The sequence below is a fragment of the Mercenaria mercenaria genome, chromosome 10, assembly GCF_021730395.1.
Source record: "Mercenaria mercenaria strain notata chromosome 10, MADL_Memer_1, whole genome shotgun sequence".
Classification (NCBI taxonomy): domain Eukaryota; kingdom Metazoa; phylum Mollusca; class Bivalvia; order Venerida; family Veneridae; genus Mercenaria; species Mercenaria mercenaria.
The window spans coordinates 604,725-623,128 of record NC_069370.1 but is presented as its reverse complement, the minus strand read 5'-3'; the positions used below and the strand labels follow the sequence as shown (position 1 = coordinate 623,128).

Genomic DNA, 18,404 nt, shown 5'->3' with positions numbered 1-18,404 from the left:
ACCTCATACTAGCCATCATGTGTGTGGTATATGTGCAAACAGCTCTTGTTTACTTTTTGGTCACTAGTTCATGTTGCATACAATTTCTTTTCACTAATTTTAGTCATTTTCCTTTCTATTTTCAAGACAGAAAAGTAAACTTTTAATACTATGGTTTAACTTTTCTTTTTGCCGATCTCCAAACATGAGTTTTTCCTATGGCAGGATTTTGCTTATTTAACTTCCCACTTAAAGGTATATTCGATCTAAATTTCATATTCAGAAACCTGAACAATTACTTCATATAGTTTATGTAAACATAAAATTAACAAGTTTATATGTATTAACAGTACTATGCATTAGCTTTTGAATGTAGTACACACTGTATACATATATAGGTAAACACAGTATAAATGTGTACTACACAGTATAAATGTGTACTACCACTAAAGAACTGTTATTGCATGACATTTAAGTATGAATGTAGTTCTATATGCAAACTTAATTTATATATTTAGTAAATTTAAATACATTTAATGAGGATTTTCTACATTTGAAGTAAATATCTAAAGATAAAATATTTTTGTGAAAGATTGGACATTGGATATCTTTAAGTGAAACAGTAGGGACATATGTGTTTTACTAAAAACAGTCTCTTGTATTAAATTAGATTGAACTAGATTAAATACTAGAAAGATGTACTTTTATTTTATATTTGTTGTCAATTTACACCACTTTGTTATTTATTGGTACACAAATTCTGTTTTCAGCAAATTATTTTCTTGTACATACTTTAGTGCACTTCCTTGCAAGCTAGTTACTTTATTATAAGTCATGACATTGATTATTGTACTGTTACTCTTTTTAGAAAATTGGTATTCCTAAAAGCCGTTAGATAATTGCGTTTTGATGCTGATTTAGTAGAACTCACAACTAAATTGTTTTAAATGAAATGTAATCGACATGATAATTTTTCAAGATAATTAAGAAGATATTATGCCACATATACTTACTGTAAAGTATGAAACGGCTGACTTAATTTTTCACTTGATCAAAGAACAAGTCACTGTGAGATTTAAACTCCCAATAATTGTTGATGTTGAGCAGATTGGAGTGATTAGCATTTTTGCCATTAATGTATCCGATCCACAAATAGGTAACATTTCGATGCCTGGTGACCCCTATGTTTTTGTTTTTTTTGTATCATTTGAAAGGGGTGTGTCTGCTGATCAAGAATTAGTAAATAAGATGACCATAAAATTTAATAATTTGCAGGAATCGCAACAGTCATGTTTCTTAACATCGAAATGATAAATTTTACACTGTCATTATTGGATTTCTGTTGAAGAATCATTGAAAAAATTATTGGATTTCTGTTGAAGAATCATTGAAAACTAAAAAAATAATTCTGTAACATATTTTGTCATGCAGTTTATGTTTAATTTTTTAGTAGACAATACACTTTCAGATGATACCAAAATTATACGAGCTTTCCAGGCATCAATATTTGATATATTTTAATAGCATTGTTATATAGAACATGCTTATTTGTGGATCAGATACCTTAAATAGTAGAAATGTAAGCTTTATAGATTTACTGGCTGGCATAAATTTTCTAACCAAAAAGTCACTGGGTCTGAAAGACAAATTACCTATAAATGTACATGTTTAACTCAACTGAGCAGGAAGAGCTTGGGAATTAGCTATTGTGATCACTTGGCATTCATAGTCTGTCCATCCACACTTTTCTTCAAATGTCATCTCTGAAATCTTTTGGTGAAAATTGATGAAACTTGGCCTGCATGTTCATTGGATATATTGTCTAGTGGTCCTGCACAAAGTTTGTTCAGATCATGCCCTAGGCATCAAAATTGACCCCATGCACAGGTTCACTTGTTAAACATAGCCTTATGTTAGAAAAACTTTAAAATCTTCTTTTCTTAACCTCAGATACTAAAGCTTGGATATTTAGCATGTAGCATTGTCACAGTTGTCCTTTACCAAGCATGTTCAAATTGTGCCTTTTTCGACAAAATTAGTGTTGCCAGGTCTTTAGTATTATAAGAAAATGTTTTTTAAATCTTCTTGCCTTAACTTCAAGCCCTGGAGCTTAGACATTGGCCTGTAGCATTGTATAGTGGTACTGTACCAGGTTTGTGCAAGTCATGCACCTTTGGTTCAAATCATACCCCTGAGGTCAAAATTGACTGCCCATACATTTACATAGGAAGAACTTTAAAAATCTTCTAGATATTTTCTATCAAGAAATCAAGTACACATTTGAGTCAGGTGAGCAATGTAGGCAATCTCGGTCCGCTTCTTTTACTTGGTATTCATTCGGTTTTGTTAAGTGACAAGGATTTTGAATAGTAGAGCTGCTGTCCTCCAAAAACAGCTCTTGTTATGATTGCATTTATTATTTCAGCAAATAATTTGAGATATTGCCTGTAGACTGGTATACTAGTAGTGATTTTTTTTCCCATTTACATCAGATTTGTATTTCTTCTATGCATTAATATGCACAGAATATGAAATAAACGAAAACATTTCTAACTGTGTTATTGCTTTGTTCTCTAAAGACATTTTGTTGAATAGTCCAGGAATGTGACCAAATGACTTTCTGCCTCGAATGTTTGAAGAATCAGATGTCAGGATATCCAGCTGTTGAACTTGCACTGTCATTGTCCCCATTGTGTGCAACAGTTTGTTTTGTGCTACTTATTTCCACTTTATCTTCTTAACTACTGCCCCTGTTGTCATCAAACTTTATATAAGGATTGTATGGGGCATACATCTTTTGGTTTAAGGTTGGGGGGAGGGGTTACCAAGTCAAGGTCATTGGGGCTGGATCTATGGGATTTAGGTCGCTAAAACTATGTCATCATTTTAAGTTTCAAAACAACTTTATAGCTATTGCCTCTTACCAACCTAATGTGGGGACAGGTCTTGGCGAAAGGGTTAAGCAGCCCCAGAGGTAAAGGTCACAAGTTTTGCCACATTTTAAGGCAACTTGGTCAGAATGTTTGCCTTAAAATCTTAGGGCATTTAGAAAATGGGTCACTTGTGCATAAAACCAAATAGTTGAACCTTTCAAGACACCAAGTTTCATTTCAATTGGATGGATTCTGATGTAGTTGTAATATTTCCAAGTCCCAGAGGTCCATACTTCAGATAAAAATAATCATGTCTCCATAAAATGCTTATGTCCTCTTCATGTTGCTGATGTATATCAAATTTCATTTCAATTGGATGGAAACAAGGAGTTGAGTACACAAGAGTGACGGAGGAACAGTCAGACTGGTAAGTGACGGTTCAAACCAAGGGCATAAGGAAATAATACATATCTGTAAAGATTTAAAATAGAATTACCTTAAAGGCACTGACCTCCAGATTTGATAAAAAAAGATCTTTCTTTCAAACTGAAGTATGGTCAAATTATGAACATTAGAATATGAGTTTTTGTTTCTAAACTTTTTTAAAAATGCCAAATCAAGAAAAAAAGATGACCTCTTCTGGAATTGAACCCAGACCACCGTGGCAATGAAGAAACTTTCCGCTGTTGTTACCAATAACGCTATGGAGGATTTAGTGTTCAATGTGCTTTAAATATAGATATTTCTAACAGCAATTTACTTCGAGTAAAGCGTTACAAATGCTTTTAGATTTTCATCATAAAACAAGAGCTGTCACTAATGGTGACAAATGCCCCCGCAGCACCTTGACCTTTGGCCTGGTGACCCCAAACTCAGTAGGAGTGGTGTACTGATGATCAGCATGTGAAGTTTGAAGGTCCTGAGTGAAGTGGTTCGCATGTAAAGTGCCTTCATGCAAAAAGTTAACATTGGCCCCTGTGACCTTGACCTTTGACCTGGTTGGTGTACTCATAAAGTACTATCAGCATGTAAAGTTTGAAGGTCCTAGGTGAAGTGGTTCGCGAGTAAAGTGCCTTCATGCAAAAAGTTAATGTTGGCCCCTGTGACCTTGACCTTTGACCTGGTGACCCCAAAGTCAGAAGGAGTGGTGTACTCAATAAGTACTATCAGCTTGTGAAGTTTGAAGGTCCTGGGTGCAGTGGTTCGCGAGTAAAGTGCCTTCATGCAAAAAGTTAACGTTGGCCCCTGTGACCTTGACCTGGTGACCCCAAAGTCAGTAGGGATGGTGTACTCAGTAAGTACTATCACCACGTGAAGTTTGAAGGTCCTGGGTGCAGTGGTTCGCGAGTAAAGTGCCTTCATGCAAAAAGTTAACGTTGGGCCCTGTGACCTTGACCTGGTGACCCCAGTCAGTAGGGGTGGTGTACTCAATAAGTACTATCAGCACGTGAAGTTTAAAAGGTCCTGGGTGCAATGGTTCGCGAGTAAAGTGCCTTCATGCAAAAAGTTAACTTTGGCCCTGTGACCTTGACCTTTGACCTGGTGACCCCAACGTCAGTAGGGGTGGTATACTCAATAAGTACTATCAGCATGTGAAGTTTGAAGGTCCTGGGTGCAGTGGTTCGCAAGTAAAGTGCCTTCATGCAAAAAGTTAACGTTGTGACTAACGAACTAACTAACGAACGAACGGACGGACAGTTGAAAACTAATATGCTTTCCTTCGGGGGCATGAAAAAGTAAAAACAACTAATTTGCACACGTTTCCGTTACATATCGTCAGTCGGTCTTAAGAAATATAGCATTAATTTCCCCCGATATCTAAAAAAAATCTTTTTTTTTGGTCGAACAATCTTTAACAATAAAACTTGACAACATGAAACACATTGACAACAGAATTGGTTGATTACAATACCTCAACTTGACATCTGGTGCTAATGTTTCAGTGGTACCGAGCACTTCTATGATGATTTTGTCTTCAAAACATGTCTTTTTCTTAGCTGGCACCTCATCAACAAATATAACGAAGTTCAAGTAACAGAAATTTTATTATCGAATCTATATTACCATTATATTTGAAACATGCATGGTCACTGATCAAGTAAGCTGATTGGCGAATTCGACTTCAAGGATTTCAAACAATTATTATAAAGCAAAGCTTGTTAAGTTGTAGCAATTCATGGTCATGTATAAAGAGATAAATACTGTATTTCGATAAAATGTCATAACGTGTTACTAATGCAGTTTACTGGAATATGTCGTCAACTAAATTGAAACAAAGTGCTCAGGTAACCACAATGCGATCACATAGGAACTGTGTATTAGCTCTTTGATTCTGAGAAACTTACATAAAATAACTGGTTAGTACTGATATAGCATAAACGGTGCTAAACCAAATATTTTCAAATATATGGCATAGATGATAAACTTGAAAAGGCATAAAGTCATGATTTCCATTTATCACTTCTTTTCTGGATCAAAATTAATATTTTATGTCTTGTTCAATTTATCTTCTGGAAAGAAACATATTTAACCCTTATCATGCTAGACATGATTGATTCTGCCTTTGCGACCATTGTAGATCATGATCAGCCTGCAGGTCAATGCAGTCTGATCAAGATCTGCACTGTTGGCCATTCAGTCAGTATCTTTTTGGTAAACACCCCTTTTATCAGTTAATAAGACTGTCCAAATTGAAAGATGGACAATTTCAATATAGAAATTTAGTAGGGTAAGGGTTAAGATAGGGAATGCCACTATGATTTACTGTACACTAAAATTTTCTGTGAAAAACATAGAAGAAAACTAGAGATGCTTTTCCCACAACTGCCTAATCATCTAAATAGTAAGTCAGTCTTTATATACTGTTTACTTAATCCACATGTGCATGCGCTTTCTTGACACCAAAACTGGTTTAGGGGTAAAACTGCGCAAGAAATCTGAGTGTTCTAGTTATCGAACTTGGCCGAGCACTTATTGGCAGACACATTTTGTTGAAGTTTGGTGAAGATCGGATGAGAAATGTTCGATTTAGAGTGCGGACAAGCTTTGTGACAGACAGACACACAGACTGGAGTAAATCAATATGTCTCCCACACCATTGTGTGGTGGGAGACATAATAATCATGTATAAGTTCCACGGAGAACAATTTGGAAAATGTAAATTTGCCTGTGTGCTATATTATTCAGAGTTCCGTTCTCAAACATCTTCAATTTTACTAAAAAAAGAGTCTTCAAAAACGATCTAAATCAAAGCACTGCTGAGCAAATGACAAAAAGATAATGTATTTACACCAAGAATATTTACATATACTCATATATTTAACATCTGAAGTGGCATATAAAAATTCACTTGTAAATGACAGTGTTCAAATATTCTTGCTTGTTGTATACAAATGGTAAGCATGCATACAGGTCACTTTTCAAAGAGGCCTTTGTCTGGCAACATCCATTTCAATATGAAGCAACTGTCACCTGGGCCTTGACACTGAATATTGTATGTTGTAAAAAAAAAAAACATGCACTGTACACAACAACATATATGTAATGTATTTCCCTGTCACTATTTTTCTGTTTGACATGCTTGCATTTGCCACAGCATCTTTAACAATACAAGATTTTAGGTCATTTCAGAAAGTATCTACTTTCCCTGTCACTGTTTTTTTGTTTTGACATGCTTTCATTTGGCAAACCTGGTCCTTATTACTAAAGTCTTTTGATCATTTTCAACAAATGTCTACTATGGTCACTAACAAACCCTCGTTTGTAGATTTCCATAGACTAGAACCAAGTAATGCTAAGACAGTGCGGATGATAACTCGGACATATCCACAGTTTCTATATCAACAGCAGTATCCATGTCGGCTGTACCTTTGTTATGCCAGTGTTTCTTGTTCGAATGCTTGCCTCGCCCACGACCACGCCCTCCTAGAAAACCACGAGATACTCCTTGGCCAAAACAGATGTTCTTAGGTACCCTGAAAAATGCAAGCGATCACTTAGAAAATGTATATCTTCTAAAAAGAATACAGGAAGTACTGAATGCAGGAAATATTTGCATATTACTGTGAAATCATTTAAATTTGCTGGCATGAAATTTCGCGCAAACGTGAAAAAGGACTGTTTCGCGCCGTCTTTAATTAGCGCATTTTCAATTTTAGAAATTAACAAGAGCTGTCCGTAAGACAGCCAAGCTCGACTATTCGAAATATTGTCCCAGAAGCAGGAAAATATTACCCAAAAAGGTTAAATATCAAAAGAGTTTTAAGTTCAAAAGGGGGAATAATTTGACCAAAATGCATATCAGTTATGGGACTTGCTGCTATCAACTAGTTTTATAACCCCGAAGGCACATGTGAAGTTTCAATTCAATATCTGCATTAGTTTTGGAGATAGAAACTTGCATTATAAACTTTAACCAGAATTTTCAAAGTCCAAAAGGGGGCATAATTTGCCCAAAATACATGCCAGAGTTATGGGACTTGATCCAGTGAGGTAAGTAATTGATCTAGAAAAAGAAAAAATAAGTTTCAAATCTATATGCCTTTTAGTAATAGCTGTATGTACTAGCATGCAAAACTTTAACCAGAATTTGCTAAGTCCAAAAGGGGACATAATTTGGCCAAAATGAAGGTCAGAGTTATGGGACTTGCTTCTATCAACTAGTTTTATAACCCCGAAGACACATGTGAAGTTTCAAATCAATATCTGCATTAGTTTTGGAGATAGTAACTTGCATGTAAAACTTTAACCAAAATTTTCTAAGTCCAAAAGGGGGCATAATTTGCTCAAAATACATGTCAGAGAGTTATGGGACTTGACCCAGTGAGGTTGGTAATTGATCTAGAAAAAGAAAAAATAAGTTTCAAATCTATATGCCTTTTAGAATAGCTGTATGTACTTGCACGCAAAACTTTAACCAGATTTTCTAAGTCCAAAAGGGGGCATAATTTGGCCAAAATGAAGGTCAGAGTTATGGGACTTGCTGCTATCAACTAGTTTTATAACCCCGAAGACACATGTGAAGTTTCAAATCAATATCTGCATCAGTTTTGGAGATAGTAACTTGCATGTAAAACTTTAACCAAAATTTTCTAAGTCCAAAAGGGGGCATAATTTGCTCAAAATACATGTCAGAGTTATGGGACTTGACCCAGAGAGGTTGGTAATTGACCTAGAAAAAGAAAAAATAAGTTTCAAAGCTATATGCCTTTAATTGATGGCTGTATGTACTTGCATGCAAAAACTTAACCAAGGTGTGACGCCGATGCCGACGCCGACGCCAGGGTGAGTAGAATAGCTAGACTATTCTTCGAATAGTCGAGCTAAAAATTAAAATTAAGAAATAATATAAGCGCTGTCTTAAATTCGCGCATAGTCCTAGCGCGAAATACGTGAAAATTCGTCCTACGCAAATAAAAATGATTTCACAGTATTAGGCTTGGAAAGGTGTTTCATTTGGACAAAATGGCTTACCTGATGCCATAATGGCCAAAGGGCAATTATAAAACCAGGTGTGCCATTATGGCCAGAAAGCACACTCTAGCCATTTATTTACCCTTTTTTTGTTATATATGATGTCAGAACATGTACATTTAGGGACTGAAAATGAGTCGATTAGTTATTGGCATCTTAATCCTATATCATTTGAAAAGTGAGACTATTTGTATAGCTTTAACATAATTATATTACAGTGAAACACCGCTCGCTCGAGGTCGCAAGGGGATGAGCAAAATGCTCGAGTTATCCATGGTTTCGAGCGACCCAAACATTGACCAACATAAGAAGAAAATTGAAGTTTGTTTTACCAATTGTCATCGAGACCATTTGCAGAGGAAACGGTGAGGCGTAGTCACAACACACTCGTGACGTTTTCACAAAAACATATTGCAAACGTTATTTATGATAGATCGTAAATGGCACATGTGAAGAAACAGCTAAGACATTTTATTTTCATGTTGTTTTTTTTTTTATTTTAAATACTGTAATCGAATTCGCAGTTTTCTTCTCCAAATTAAGATCTCATAATTATTGTCTCAATTTTATGAAAAGGCTATCTTATTTCCTTTATTTGCGTGCAAACAACTGTTGATTAAATATTAAGACCTCATAATTATCTCCTCGATCCGCAGAAAAAAGTAATAATTAATAACAATTTTGATCAGTAAAATGTTTCTTCCACCTTTCATCAATAATTAATCTCATTATCAGGTCAAATATACCGGCAAACATACATTTAAGATAGTCGGGGAATAGACCATGCAATCATCACGGCGTGCGAAAATTTTAAATTAACCGATACATTCTGACCGCCGAAGGTGTGTGAAAAATTTTGACATCTCTGCTCGAGTTTGCCATTAAGCAACAAGAGTAAATTATCACAGGGACCAGGTGTCTATGCTCGAGCGATCGAGTTATCGTGCTCGACCCAGCCATGGTATTTCACATAGAAAATAGAAGGAAATCGGCCGGGACCACATGAATTGCTCGAGTGAGCCCGGGTGCTCGAGTCATCGATGCTCGAGCGAGCGGTGTTTCACTGTATTTTATTTTGTTGATATTTATAGTAAATAAGACAGTACATGGCAAAATTGAAAATGCAAAAATTCTGACCCATCAAAACCTTATCATTTAAAGTGAATAAAGAAAATTCAAAAGGAAAAGTGGTATACATGTAATTTATTTCATAGTATTTTCAACTACTATCTTAAACCTAACCTATGTATGTCCGAAAAAACTAAGGAAGTTCCTCATGCATGCAATACGTCTAAGGAAGTAGCAACAGTATTTTTCTTATATATACATGTACAATAACATGTCAATAAAAAGTTAAAAGTTACAATTCCAAAATAATTAGGACTTCTACCTTCTACAATTGGAATCTTTCTTTTAATGTGCAATACACATGTATACTAACTTATGACTAAATATTCTTCCACTAGATACTTTTTCTTCAGAACGGGTGTTTAGCTGATCTATTTCACTACTGACTGGCTTTGAAACAGGGGCTGGATCTATTTCCATGGCAACAGTATCTCCATTTCTGTGACCAACACCTTTCTTTTTCGGTGTGCTGAAATACAGGATTTGTTCATATAACAAGAGGTTATGTCTGCAACAATACATCAAAATTCTCAAGCTACAATATAACATCTATAACACATGACAAGGATCTTATATGGCGGCCTGTGTAAGGCAGTTTTCCCAAAGTAAAGGGATGAAAAACTGTGCATGCTACACCGTTATTAATATTTTTTATAAGTAACTTATATCGTTTCCTTATAAATGGGATGCAGAGACAGAATGACTTTAGAACGTGTTGTCTTTTGTAAAAATGTCACCGAGAACTACGCCTAGGGATAAAACTTCAGATTTCAATACTGGAATCCTGTTGCTCTCTCTACTGACCCACATGGACAAGTGTTTTTTGTTAAAATCAATAAATCCTATTAGAAACAGTAATAAATTTTCATATTATATGCTTTTGTTTGTTACCAGTTGACACTACTTTGAGCAATGAAAAACAGATGTACCTTTTATGTTTATGTCTATCATATCTATAGTTACTAGGATATTTATGTATTTTCACCATGTGATCACGTCTTGCTGCTGTGTCCTTGAACTTCTTTGAACAATTCTCTAACAGACACTGGAACTGATTAAAGAGAACAATTGATGTACTTTAATCATAACTTTATCTGAAGACAGCCTTTGAAGAAAAACAACATGAAAATTTAAGACCGACTGAAACTATGTTTAGTAAATTTAAAGGATGTTCAATAATTTTTACAAATATGATCAGTCATAATGGAAAGATTATACTGGTAACTATCACTAAGTATGATTGGTGGATATAACGTGATAATTTAGGGCATTTCATCTTTGTATAATAGAGGCCGATATTCAGTCACATCCTACTGAAAACATGGTAAATTTTTCCCAACTGTAGCAGAGAAATATCCCAAAATGTAAAACAAAATGCTGAGAATTTTGTAACAGACAACTTTTGCAGAAGGAAAAAGGGTCAGTTTTACTGGTAATAAAATGCTCTTTTCCCAAAATGAGCAAATATTGCGCATGAATTTCCAAATTTTAAAGGGCAAAGGACTCTACCCTGTTTCCTGATGAAAAGCCCTGTAAATCCGTGACAACATCTTCAATCTAAAACAGAAAACAGGAAAAAATTTCAATAAGCTACAGATCATTTTGTTTACAAATAGAGATGCTAAGGTTTAGTACCATGTCTTGTTTTTCTGCTTGAAGAGCAAACATGACATCATGTGCTTCCAGGATATGGATCTCCAGTAGATGAGCAGACGGCAGAATTCTGTGACATGTCTGGCATACATTACGATGAAAACTGTTGTAATGGGTTTCATATCTACAAAAAAAATAACACATGTAAAAGATCTGGTTTGTTCATAATTTATTATGATTGTGTTCTTGTATTAGATAAGAATATATGATGATTTTACCAACTAGTTATGAAGACCTAGATGTCATTATGGTTAACCCCTACCCTGCTAAATTTCTATAATGAACTTCTCCATCTTTTAATTTGGACAGTATTATTAACTGTTAAAAGGGGTGCTTACCAAAAAGATACCGACTGAATGGCGAAAAGTGCATATCATGATCAGATGTGCAGGCTGATCATGATCTGCACTGTTCGCAAAGACAGAATCAGTCGTGTCCAGCATGATAAGGGTTAATAATTTATGTTAAGTGCCACACGTCTACAAGCCAGCTAAAAGGTTTTTTTTATGAAGAACTGGAATACATGCAACAATTTCACAGGGTTATGAATTGGTGGAATGGAACTTTTGAAGATGAAATGAATGGAAATTTGAGTTGTTGTCAATTTTGTCCCACAAGAAAATTAATGATTTCACAGAACTAACTGATTATACTGACCTAACTAATATGTCACATAACTGTCTAATAAGCATGCAGTAACATACTTCATCACATTGTTTGTAATGTTGATCATAAACCCAATTAGAACTTAAAATTATGCAAATAAGCCCTGGAGAACTTACTTTGATACACTGCTAAACATTTGGTTACAGCTGGCTATACCGCAAGGAAACTCTTGTACACTGAAAAATATATCAGTCGTTTATTCAAAACTCCCTGTAACAACTCAACAGAGTTTAAAAACTGCTGGCTGGAGAATAATCACCTAGTTATAAAGCTAATGTAAATTATTAAAAACTACAATTCTGAAAAGAGCTTATGTCAAAGTAAATACACGTATTGTAATTCTTCACCCTTCCAACTGTATGAAATGTAAAGTTTCTTGTTTAACGTGGGTAGTCGACGAAAGTCCCCACCTGGAATGGACAGAACGACCTATTTCCAGCCGAGCCCACAACAGGCATCATATTTACCTCCCCAGCATCCAGTCTAGGCCGATACTGCTGGAAACAGTACCAATAATAGTAAATCACCCAGCACTGAACACTAGGGATATCAGCCGCAACCGGGAATCGAACCCGGACCACTGGCATTGTAGTCCAACCTGCTAACCACTGCGCCACTGACTCCCTTTTTCATCTTACAAATGTAGAATGTAACTCCCTCAACTAGATTGCCATGGGCAACATGTGGAGCCCGCCTTTTGACCCCTAACTGTGACCTTGACCTTTGAGATAGAGTCAGTCTTCATGCAAAATATAAACAAGATTCCTCAATGCATGTCAAAGTTATGGGCTGGACAAGATCTGACATGACCTTTGACCTCCAACTGTGACCTTGAGATAGGAACCCAGGGTTTGCGCATGACACTCCGTATCACTGAGGTTAACATTCACGCACTGACGCACGCACATACACCAAACAGCCACTTGGACAACTATGTCTTCGCTTCCGCAAGCAGGCTCGACGAAAAACCTCTCCATAATAACATCTACCTAACAAAACCTCTCCATTATAACATCTCCCCCACAAAACCTCTCAATAATATCCTCTCTCACAAAACCTGTCACCCAACCTCTCAATGATAGCCTCTCTCCAAAATAAAATCTCCCCCACAAAACCCCGCCCTCAAAAAGCCTAAAATATCTGGTTTCAACCGTCCAGTACTTCCTACTTGTACAGGTAAGCATACAGAAATTAAAACCTTGTACTCAAATACAAACATTTTTTGTAACAAAACTGTACCTGTTTGTCTGTAAATCTTTCTGTATGTCCAGTGGTATGTATTTGGACGACAGTTTCAAGTACATGTCCCCTTCAACAAACAAGGCAGCATCTGGTCCTAACCTTCTCTTTATAATGTTCCAACACCAACTTAACACATTATCTACAAGCGGCTCCATATCGGAATCTTCCATTTTCTTCTGTCAGATCAATCTCACTGTGGTATTCTTTCCAGATAATATCAAGGACAAGAGATTTTGAAGTACGCAGCTTATAAATCACAAATGTACTTATTATAAACCCTTCCAATTGTTTTTAGAGGTACTGTCATAGAAGCAACTACAATGTAATTTTGTTAATTCCTACTCAGAACTAACAGAAAAAGAATGTAATTATAAATGTTCAAATCAAAATTTATTTTTCGTTTAGAGGAAAAGAAAGTTTGTCCATAAGGTCATCAATTCTGTCTCGAAGAACAGGAAGTATATCACCCGAGATGAAAATATGTGTTTCGTCAAGGTCCTGAATAACAAACTTTCTTCCGAGAGCCTCAGTTTCATCCAGGTGCAGCAAAAACTGTTTCATAGCAGGGTCACACTCGACGAGAATACCTTTCATAACATTCACCATGATTGTAAATTTTTTGAAGAACTTTCAACAAAATAAATCTAACATAGATTGAGGTTGCATTACAGGTTTCTGTTTTAAATTAAATTAACACAAATTATTTCTTAAACTCTGTAATATATTGTCTATCTGTCACTTTCTGAAAAAGAAAAGGAAAATTAAGGTTACATATTTGTCATTACAGATCAGATCTGATTGACAGGTGAACTTCGGACAAGGCAGTTCTTTTGCATAATCGGTAAGCTACGCATTCAACAAGTTTTTCATGCGTACCCGGGACTCGCAGTTAGAATATTTTGGCGTCCTTTTCCAGAAAGTATGCATACAAATATGCAGAATTAAATGATGAAAATTTGGGAATATGGAGTGCCCAAAATTTTTGTACAATCCTAGAAAAAAATGCCATGCACATCTGCACATCAAAGACCTTGTCATTCCTGATTTTGGTAACCATTTGGAACAACTGTTAAGTTTGAATCCAATCCATTCTGTAATAACCTTGAGAACAGGGATAGAGTGGAAGTGCATCGAAACAAGAAACAAAAGAAACATTATTCAAGGAATATTCATTCCAAAGTTATGTGTCATATAATGTTGATATGTCATATAATGATGATATAGAACAACTATTTTAAGTTTGAATCATTCAAATATATTTTGTAATAATAGAGATAGAATGGAAGCCCATCAAAACCTTTACCAGAAGATTTAAGTATTAAAGGTGCATAATACATGAAATACTAGTGCCAGAGTTATAATCATTGTATCATAATTATGCGGAGGATGATGATGTAGAACAACTATTTTGAATCTGAATCAAATCCATATAGTTATAACATAGTGCACCAAAATTTAAGTAAAAATCGGATCAGGTATCATTAAATATTTGTGCCAGAGGTATGGCCTATGTCATATATGAAGGAACAACCATTTTAAGAAAATGAAGAAAGTCCATCAAGTAATAACAGAGATAATTTAAAAGTAAATGTGCATCAAAACTTTTAACCTAAACCAAGCTGAAGCTGTGGACGCTGAGGTCAGTAGGATAGCTCTCCATATAATTATATTATAAAGTCAATTGCAAGCTGAAAATATTTGTTGAATATTTGTTGAATAAACTGATTATTTACAAATTTAGATTAGATCTACTCATACTTATTTATTTTAGGGCGATAAGAAACAAGTTTTATAACTTAAAATAATTAAGTTAAAAGTGTCCATGGTGACTAGACAAGCTTACTGTCGCTGAGTGGCTGCTTTTTTATTTCTGACTTTTGACTGTTACAATATAAAACAAACTGTATACGTCGGATTAGTTTGACTACACGGTGACATGCAACGGTCAAATTCTGCTATTTATAACCAGGATTCAAACTTGTCACTTCCAGATCAGAAATCTGACATTCTATCCAGTATTTTGGTGCAGTGCCACAGACAAAATCCATACAGCATTCTAGTAACAGTCCACAGTCTCCAACATTATCGATAATACAATAAAAGACATTTTTTTAAAAACGAAACTCTGGTTCTGAAAAAAAAATAAATGATAAAACATTCATACTTATTTCTTAGGATTTGCCTTTTCTTTGTTAGCTTCAATGCATTTCCTGAAGTCTGCCACTTGATTTTGACACTTTCTCCAATCTTTTGTTTCAGCAATGCACTCTTGGACTGCATAATGTAATTCAAGACAACCAGTTTTCTTCAACATTTTCTCAACAGGATCATCTTCATCGTCATCATCAGGTCTTTTACGATTATGAGGATTTACAGATGCCATTGAAAAGACAGACAGACAGCTAGAAGTTATATCATCACCTCAATAATAATAGAGGACATTCAGTGGGTTATTGCCCTTGAATTCAGGAGTTTTCACGTGTTTCGGACTAACTATGTGTCAGTCAGTAGTGCAAACCTATTACAAGGAAACAGTTCTTAAAGATACCTTTTAACGATATACTGAACAAACATGTTTTCTTGTAAAACTTGAATTACACGACCAGCATGTTTTCGTAACCGGTAGAATTCCGGAAATGACGTTGATGGACTCCCCGGACCTAGGATTCCCCAGATCTATTTATAAATCGAATAACGAAATATATACATTATTTATTGATATTTTCTTACAGAATGGTAATATTTAAGTTAAACATAAAATAAATGTATTGATTTCTCTTCGTATTTTCTTTGAGAAACATAATTTCAGCGGTCCAATTTGTCTAACTTTTGACAGCCTCGTTTGAAAGTGAAAATACAAGTCGACAGGACTTCCGGGTAACAAAACGTGGCTGTGTGGTCAATTTTGCAAGTAGAATCTATTGCTTATTATACCAGATTTACACAGTTAGACGCTCCATTTAAAGAGCACAATTGATTTTAATAGGATGGATAGCAAGAAAACAGTTTAATAAATTTTTTGTTCAATTTAATGGTAAGTTATGCTTTACCTTGTCCAGTGAGAGAATCTGTATTGTTGAGGACCAGTCACTTCCTGTTTAGACCTATTGCTCCCTGCTGTGGCAGTATCTAGTGTAAGTGGCCCAAGAGATGTTGTAGACTGGTCCAGTGCCGATACAATTGTTACCATGAGATCTTTGACTGGTTGCTCTGTTTTAACAACTCCATATACCAGATGTGATACCGCAGTAAGTGTGAGTGTCTCAGGGTTAGAGCTGAAAAAAAAAATCACATATAATTTTATAATGAGTATTCCACAATATAAATCAAGCTACAGAATTCTTTAAATCTATTCCTAAAATGACAAAACATGGGAATGTAGAAAACAATGAAATGTCGGTATTTGCTCATGTCTTTAACAAAGGAAAGGTAAATATGGAACATATAACATACATTTCTGTTTTTGTTAAGTGTAATGACGTAATTATAGGTCATATTGCCTTCAGATTTGATGGTGGCCCTCTGTGAATTATTTCACAATGGGCGGGCCCCTGGGTAGAACCACCAACCTTCCGTAAGCCAGCTGGATAGCTTCCTCACATGAAGAATTCAATACCCCGAGTGAGGCTCAAACCCACATCAGTGAGGGGCAAGTGATTTGCAGTCAGCGACCTTAACCACCGAGGCCCCGCCACAGAATGATTAATAAAATACTAGGTTCTGCACTTTTGCAGTATTTTTATGCCCTCAGAAGTCCACAACAATGAACATTTGTAAACATTACGATTGACAATGAGTATTTGGTTCAGAATCTTAATGTTGAACATTTTGGCTGATAATCTGTTCAGGAATCATTTATTTGTTTGTTTTGGGTTTAACGCCGTTTTTCAACTGTATTTCAGTCATGTAACGGCGGGCAGTTAACCTAACCAGTGTTCCTGGATTCTGTACCAGTACAAACCTGTTCTCCGCAAGTAACTGCCAACTTCCCCACATGAAACAGAGGTGGAGGACTAATGATTTCAGACACAATGTCGTTTATCAAATAGTCACAGAGAACATAAGCCCTGCCCGAGGATCGAACTCAAGACCCCGCGATCCGTAGACCAACGCTCTACCTACTGAGCTAAGCGGGCGGGCATCATTTATTCATTATTTGACAACACCATTATTAATCAGCACATGACTATCAGGTGTCAATGGAATTATTACAGGAACAGGAATATGAGTACACAATTCACTGACTTCCTGCAAGACACCTGGACATATTCCTAACATAAAGCAACTTGACCCCCTGGTGAGGTTCAAACACACAGCTGTGAAAGGTAAGCATATGACCTAAATATGTAACTTACGTGTCATAAGTGTAAACATCTTTCTCAAACTTGTGACAGGAGTCTGGTGTCAGTTGATATATACCAGGCTGCGCTAGACAGAACCGGTTCTTGCCTTTGTTCAGCTCAAATGATCCAACACTGCTTTCCTTCTTCTCTTGTGCAAAATGCTGCAATTATGCGAAGAAAATTTTTTTAAAAACTAATTTTGAAATGAATAATTCCTATACTGAACACATAAACAGGTAAAGTGGAGGTGGGAATCATTTGACAAACAGAAAATTAATAAATGTTTTTTTTTTTTCAAACTTGGATATCTTAGCTACAAATCACACCAAATTTCATCAGGAACATAAACCTTGGTACATGGTATTATTACAAACAAGAGGACCATGATGGTCCTGAATCGCTCACCTGTTCCCACATGACCCAGTTTTGAGTATGACGTCGTTTTTTTCTATTATTTGACATAGTGACCTAGTTTTTGAGCTCATGTGACCCAGTTTTGAATTTGATCTAGATATCATCAAGATAAAAATTCTGACCAATTTTCATGAAGATCCATTGAAAAATATGGCCTCTAGAGAGGTCACAAGGTTTTTCTATTATTTGACCTATTGACCTAGTTTTCAAAGGTATGTGACCCTGTTTTGAACTTGATCTAGATATCATCAAGGTGAAAATTCTCACTAATTTTCATGAAGATCTCATGAAAAATATGGCCTCTAGAGAGGTCACAAGGTTTTTCTATTTTTATACCTACTGGCCTAGTTTTTGACTGCATGTGACCCAGTTTCGAAACTGACCTAGATACCATCAAGGTAAACATTCAGACCAATTTCATGAAGATCTATTTAAAAATATGGCCTCTAGAGAGGTCAAAAGATTTTTCTAATTTAGGGCCTACTGACCTAGTTTTTGATCGCAGTTGACCCAGTTTCAAACTTGACCTATATATCATCAAGATGAACAGTCAGACCAACTTTCATACACATCCAATGAAAAATATGGCCTCTAGAGAGGTCACAAGGTTTTTTCATTATTTGAGCTACTGACC

At 35.7% G+C, this 18,404-nt stretch overlaps 2 protein-coding genes across 2 annotated transcripts in view; both read right to left on the bottom strand.

Moving 5' to 3' along the window:
* Nucleotides 1–4,878: 4,878 nt before the first annotated feature.
* LOC128559745 (zinc finger protein 511-like) lies at nucleotides 4,879–13,392 on the bottom strand. The gene is made up of 6 exons (XM_053552089.1): nucleotides 13,011–13,392; nucleotides 11,888–11,947; nucleotides 11,088–11,229; nucleotides 10,382–10,503; nucleotides 9,766–9,921; nucleotides 4,879–6,826 (listed from the first exon to the last, which is right to left on the bottom strand). The coding sequence occupies exons 1-6, from the start codon at nucleotides 13,181–13,183 to the stop codon at nucleotides 6,646–6,648; spliced, it is 834 nt and encodes a 277-aa protein (XP_053408064.1). The 5' UTR covers nucleotides 13,184–13,392; the 3' UTR covers nucleotides 4,879–6,645.
* A 1,785-nt stretch (nucleotides 13,393–15,177) lies between these two features.
* Nucleotides 15,178–18,404, bottom strand: part of LOC128546275 (nodal modulator 2-like) — a 28,526-nt gene continuing 25,299 nt past the window's right edge. Inside the window, exons 17-19 of the mRNA XM_053516648.1 lie at nucleotides 17,369–17,517; nucleotides 16,064–16,288; nucleotides 15,178–15,415 (exon numbers count right to left, since the gene is read on the bottom strand). Coding sequence (XP_053372623.1) covers nucleotides 15,178–15,415; nucleotides 16,064–16,288; nucleotides 17,369–17,517 — 612 coding nt within the window. The remainder of the gene's footprint in view (nucleotides 15,416–16,063; nucleotides 16,289–17,368; nucleotides 17,518–18,404) is intronic.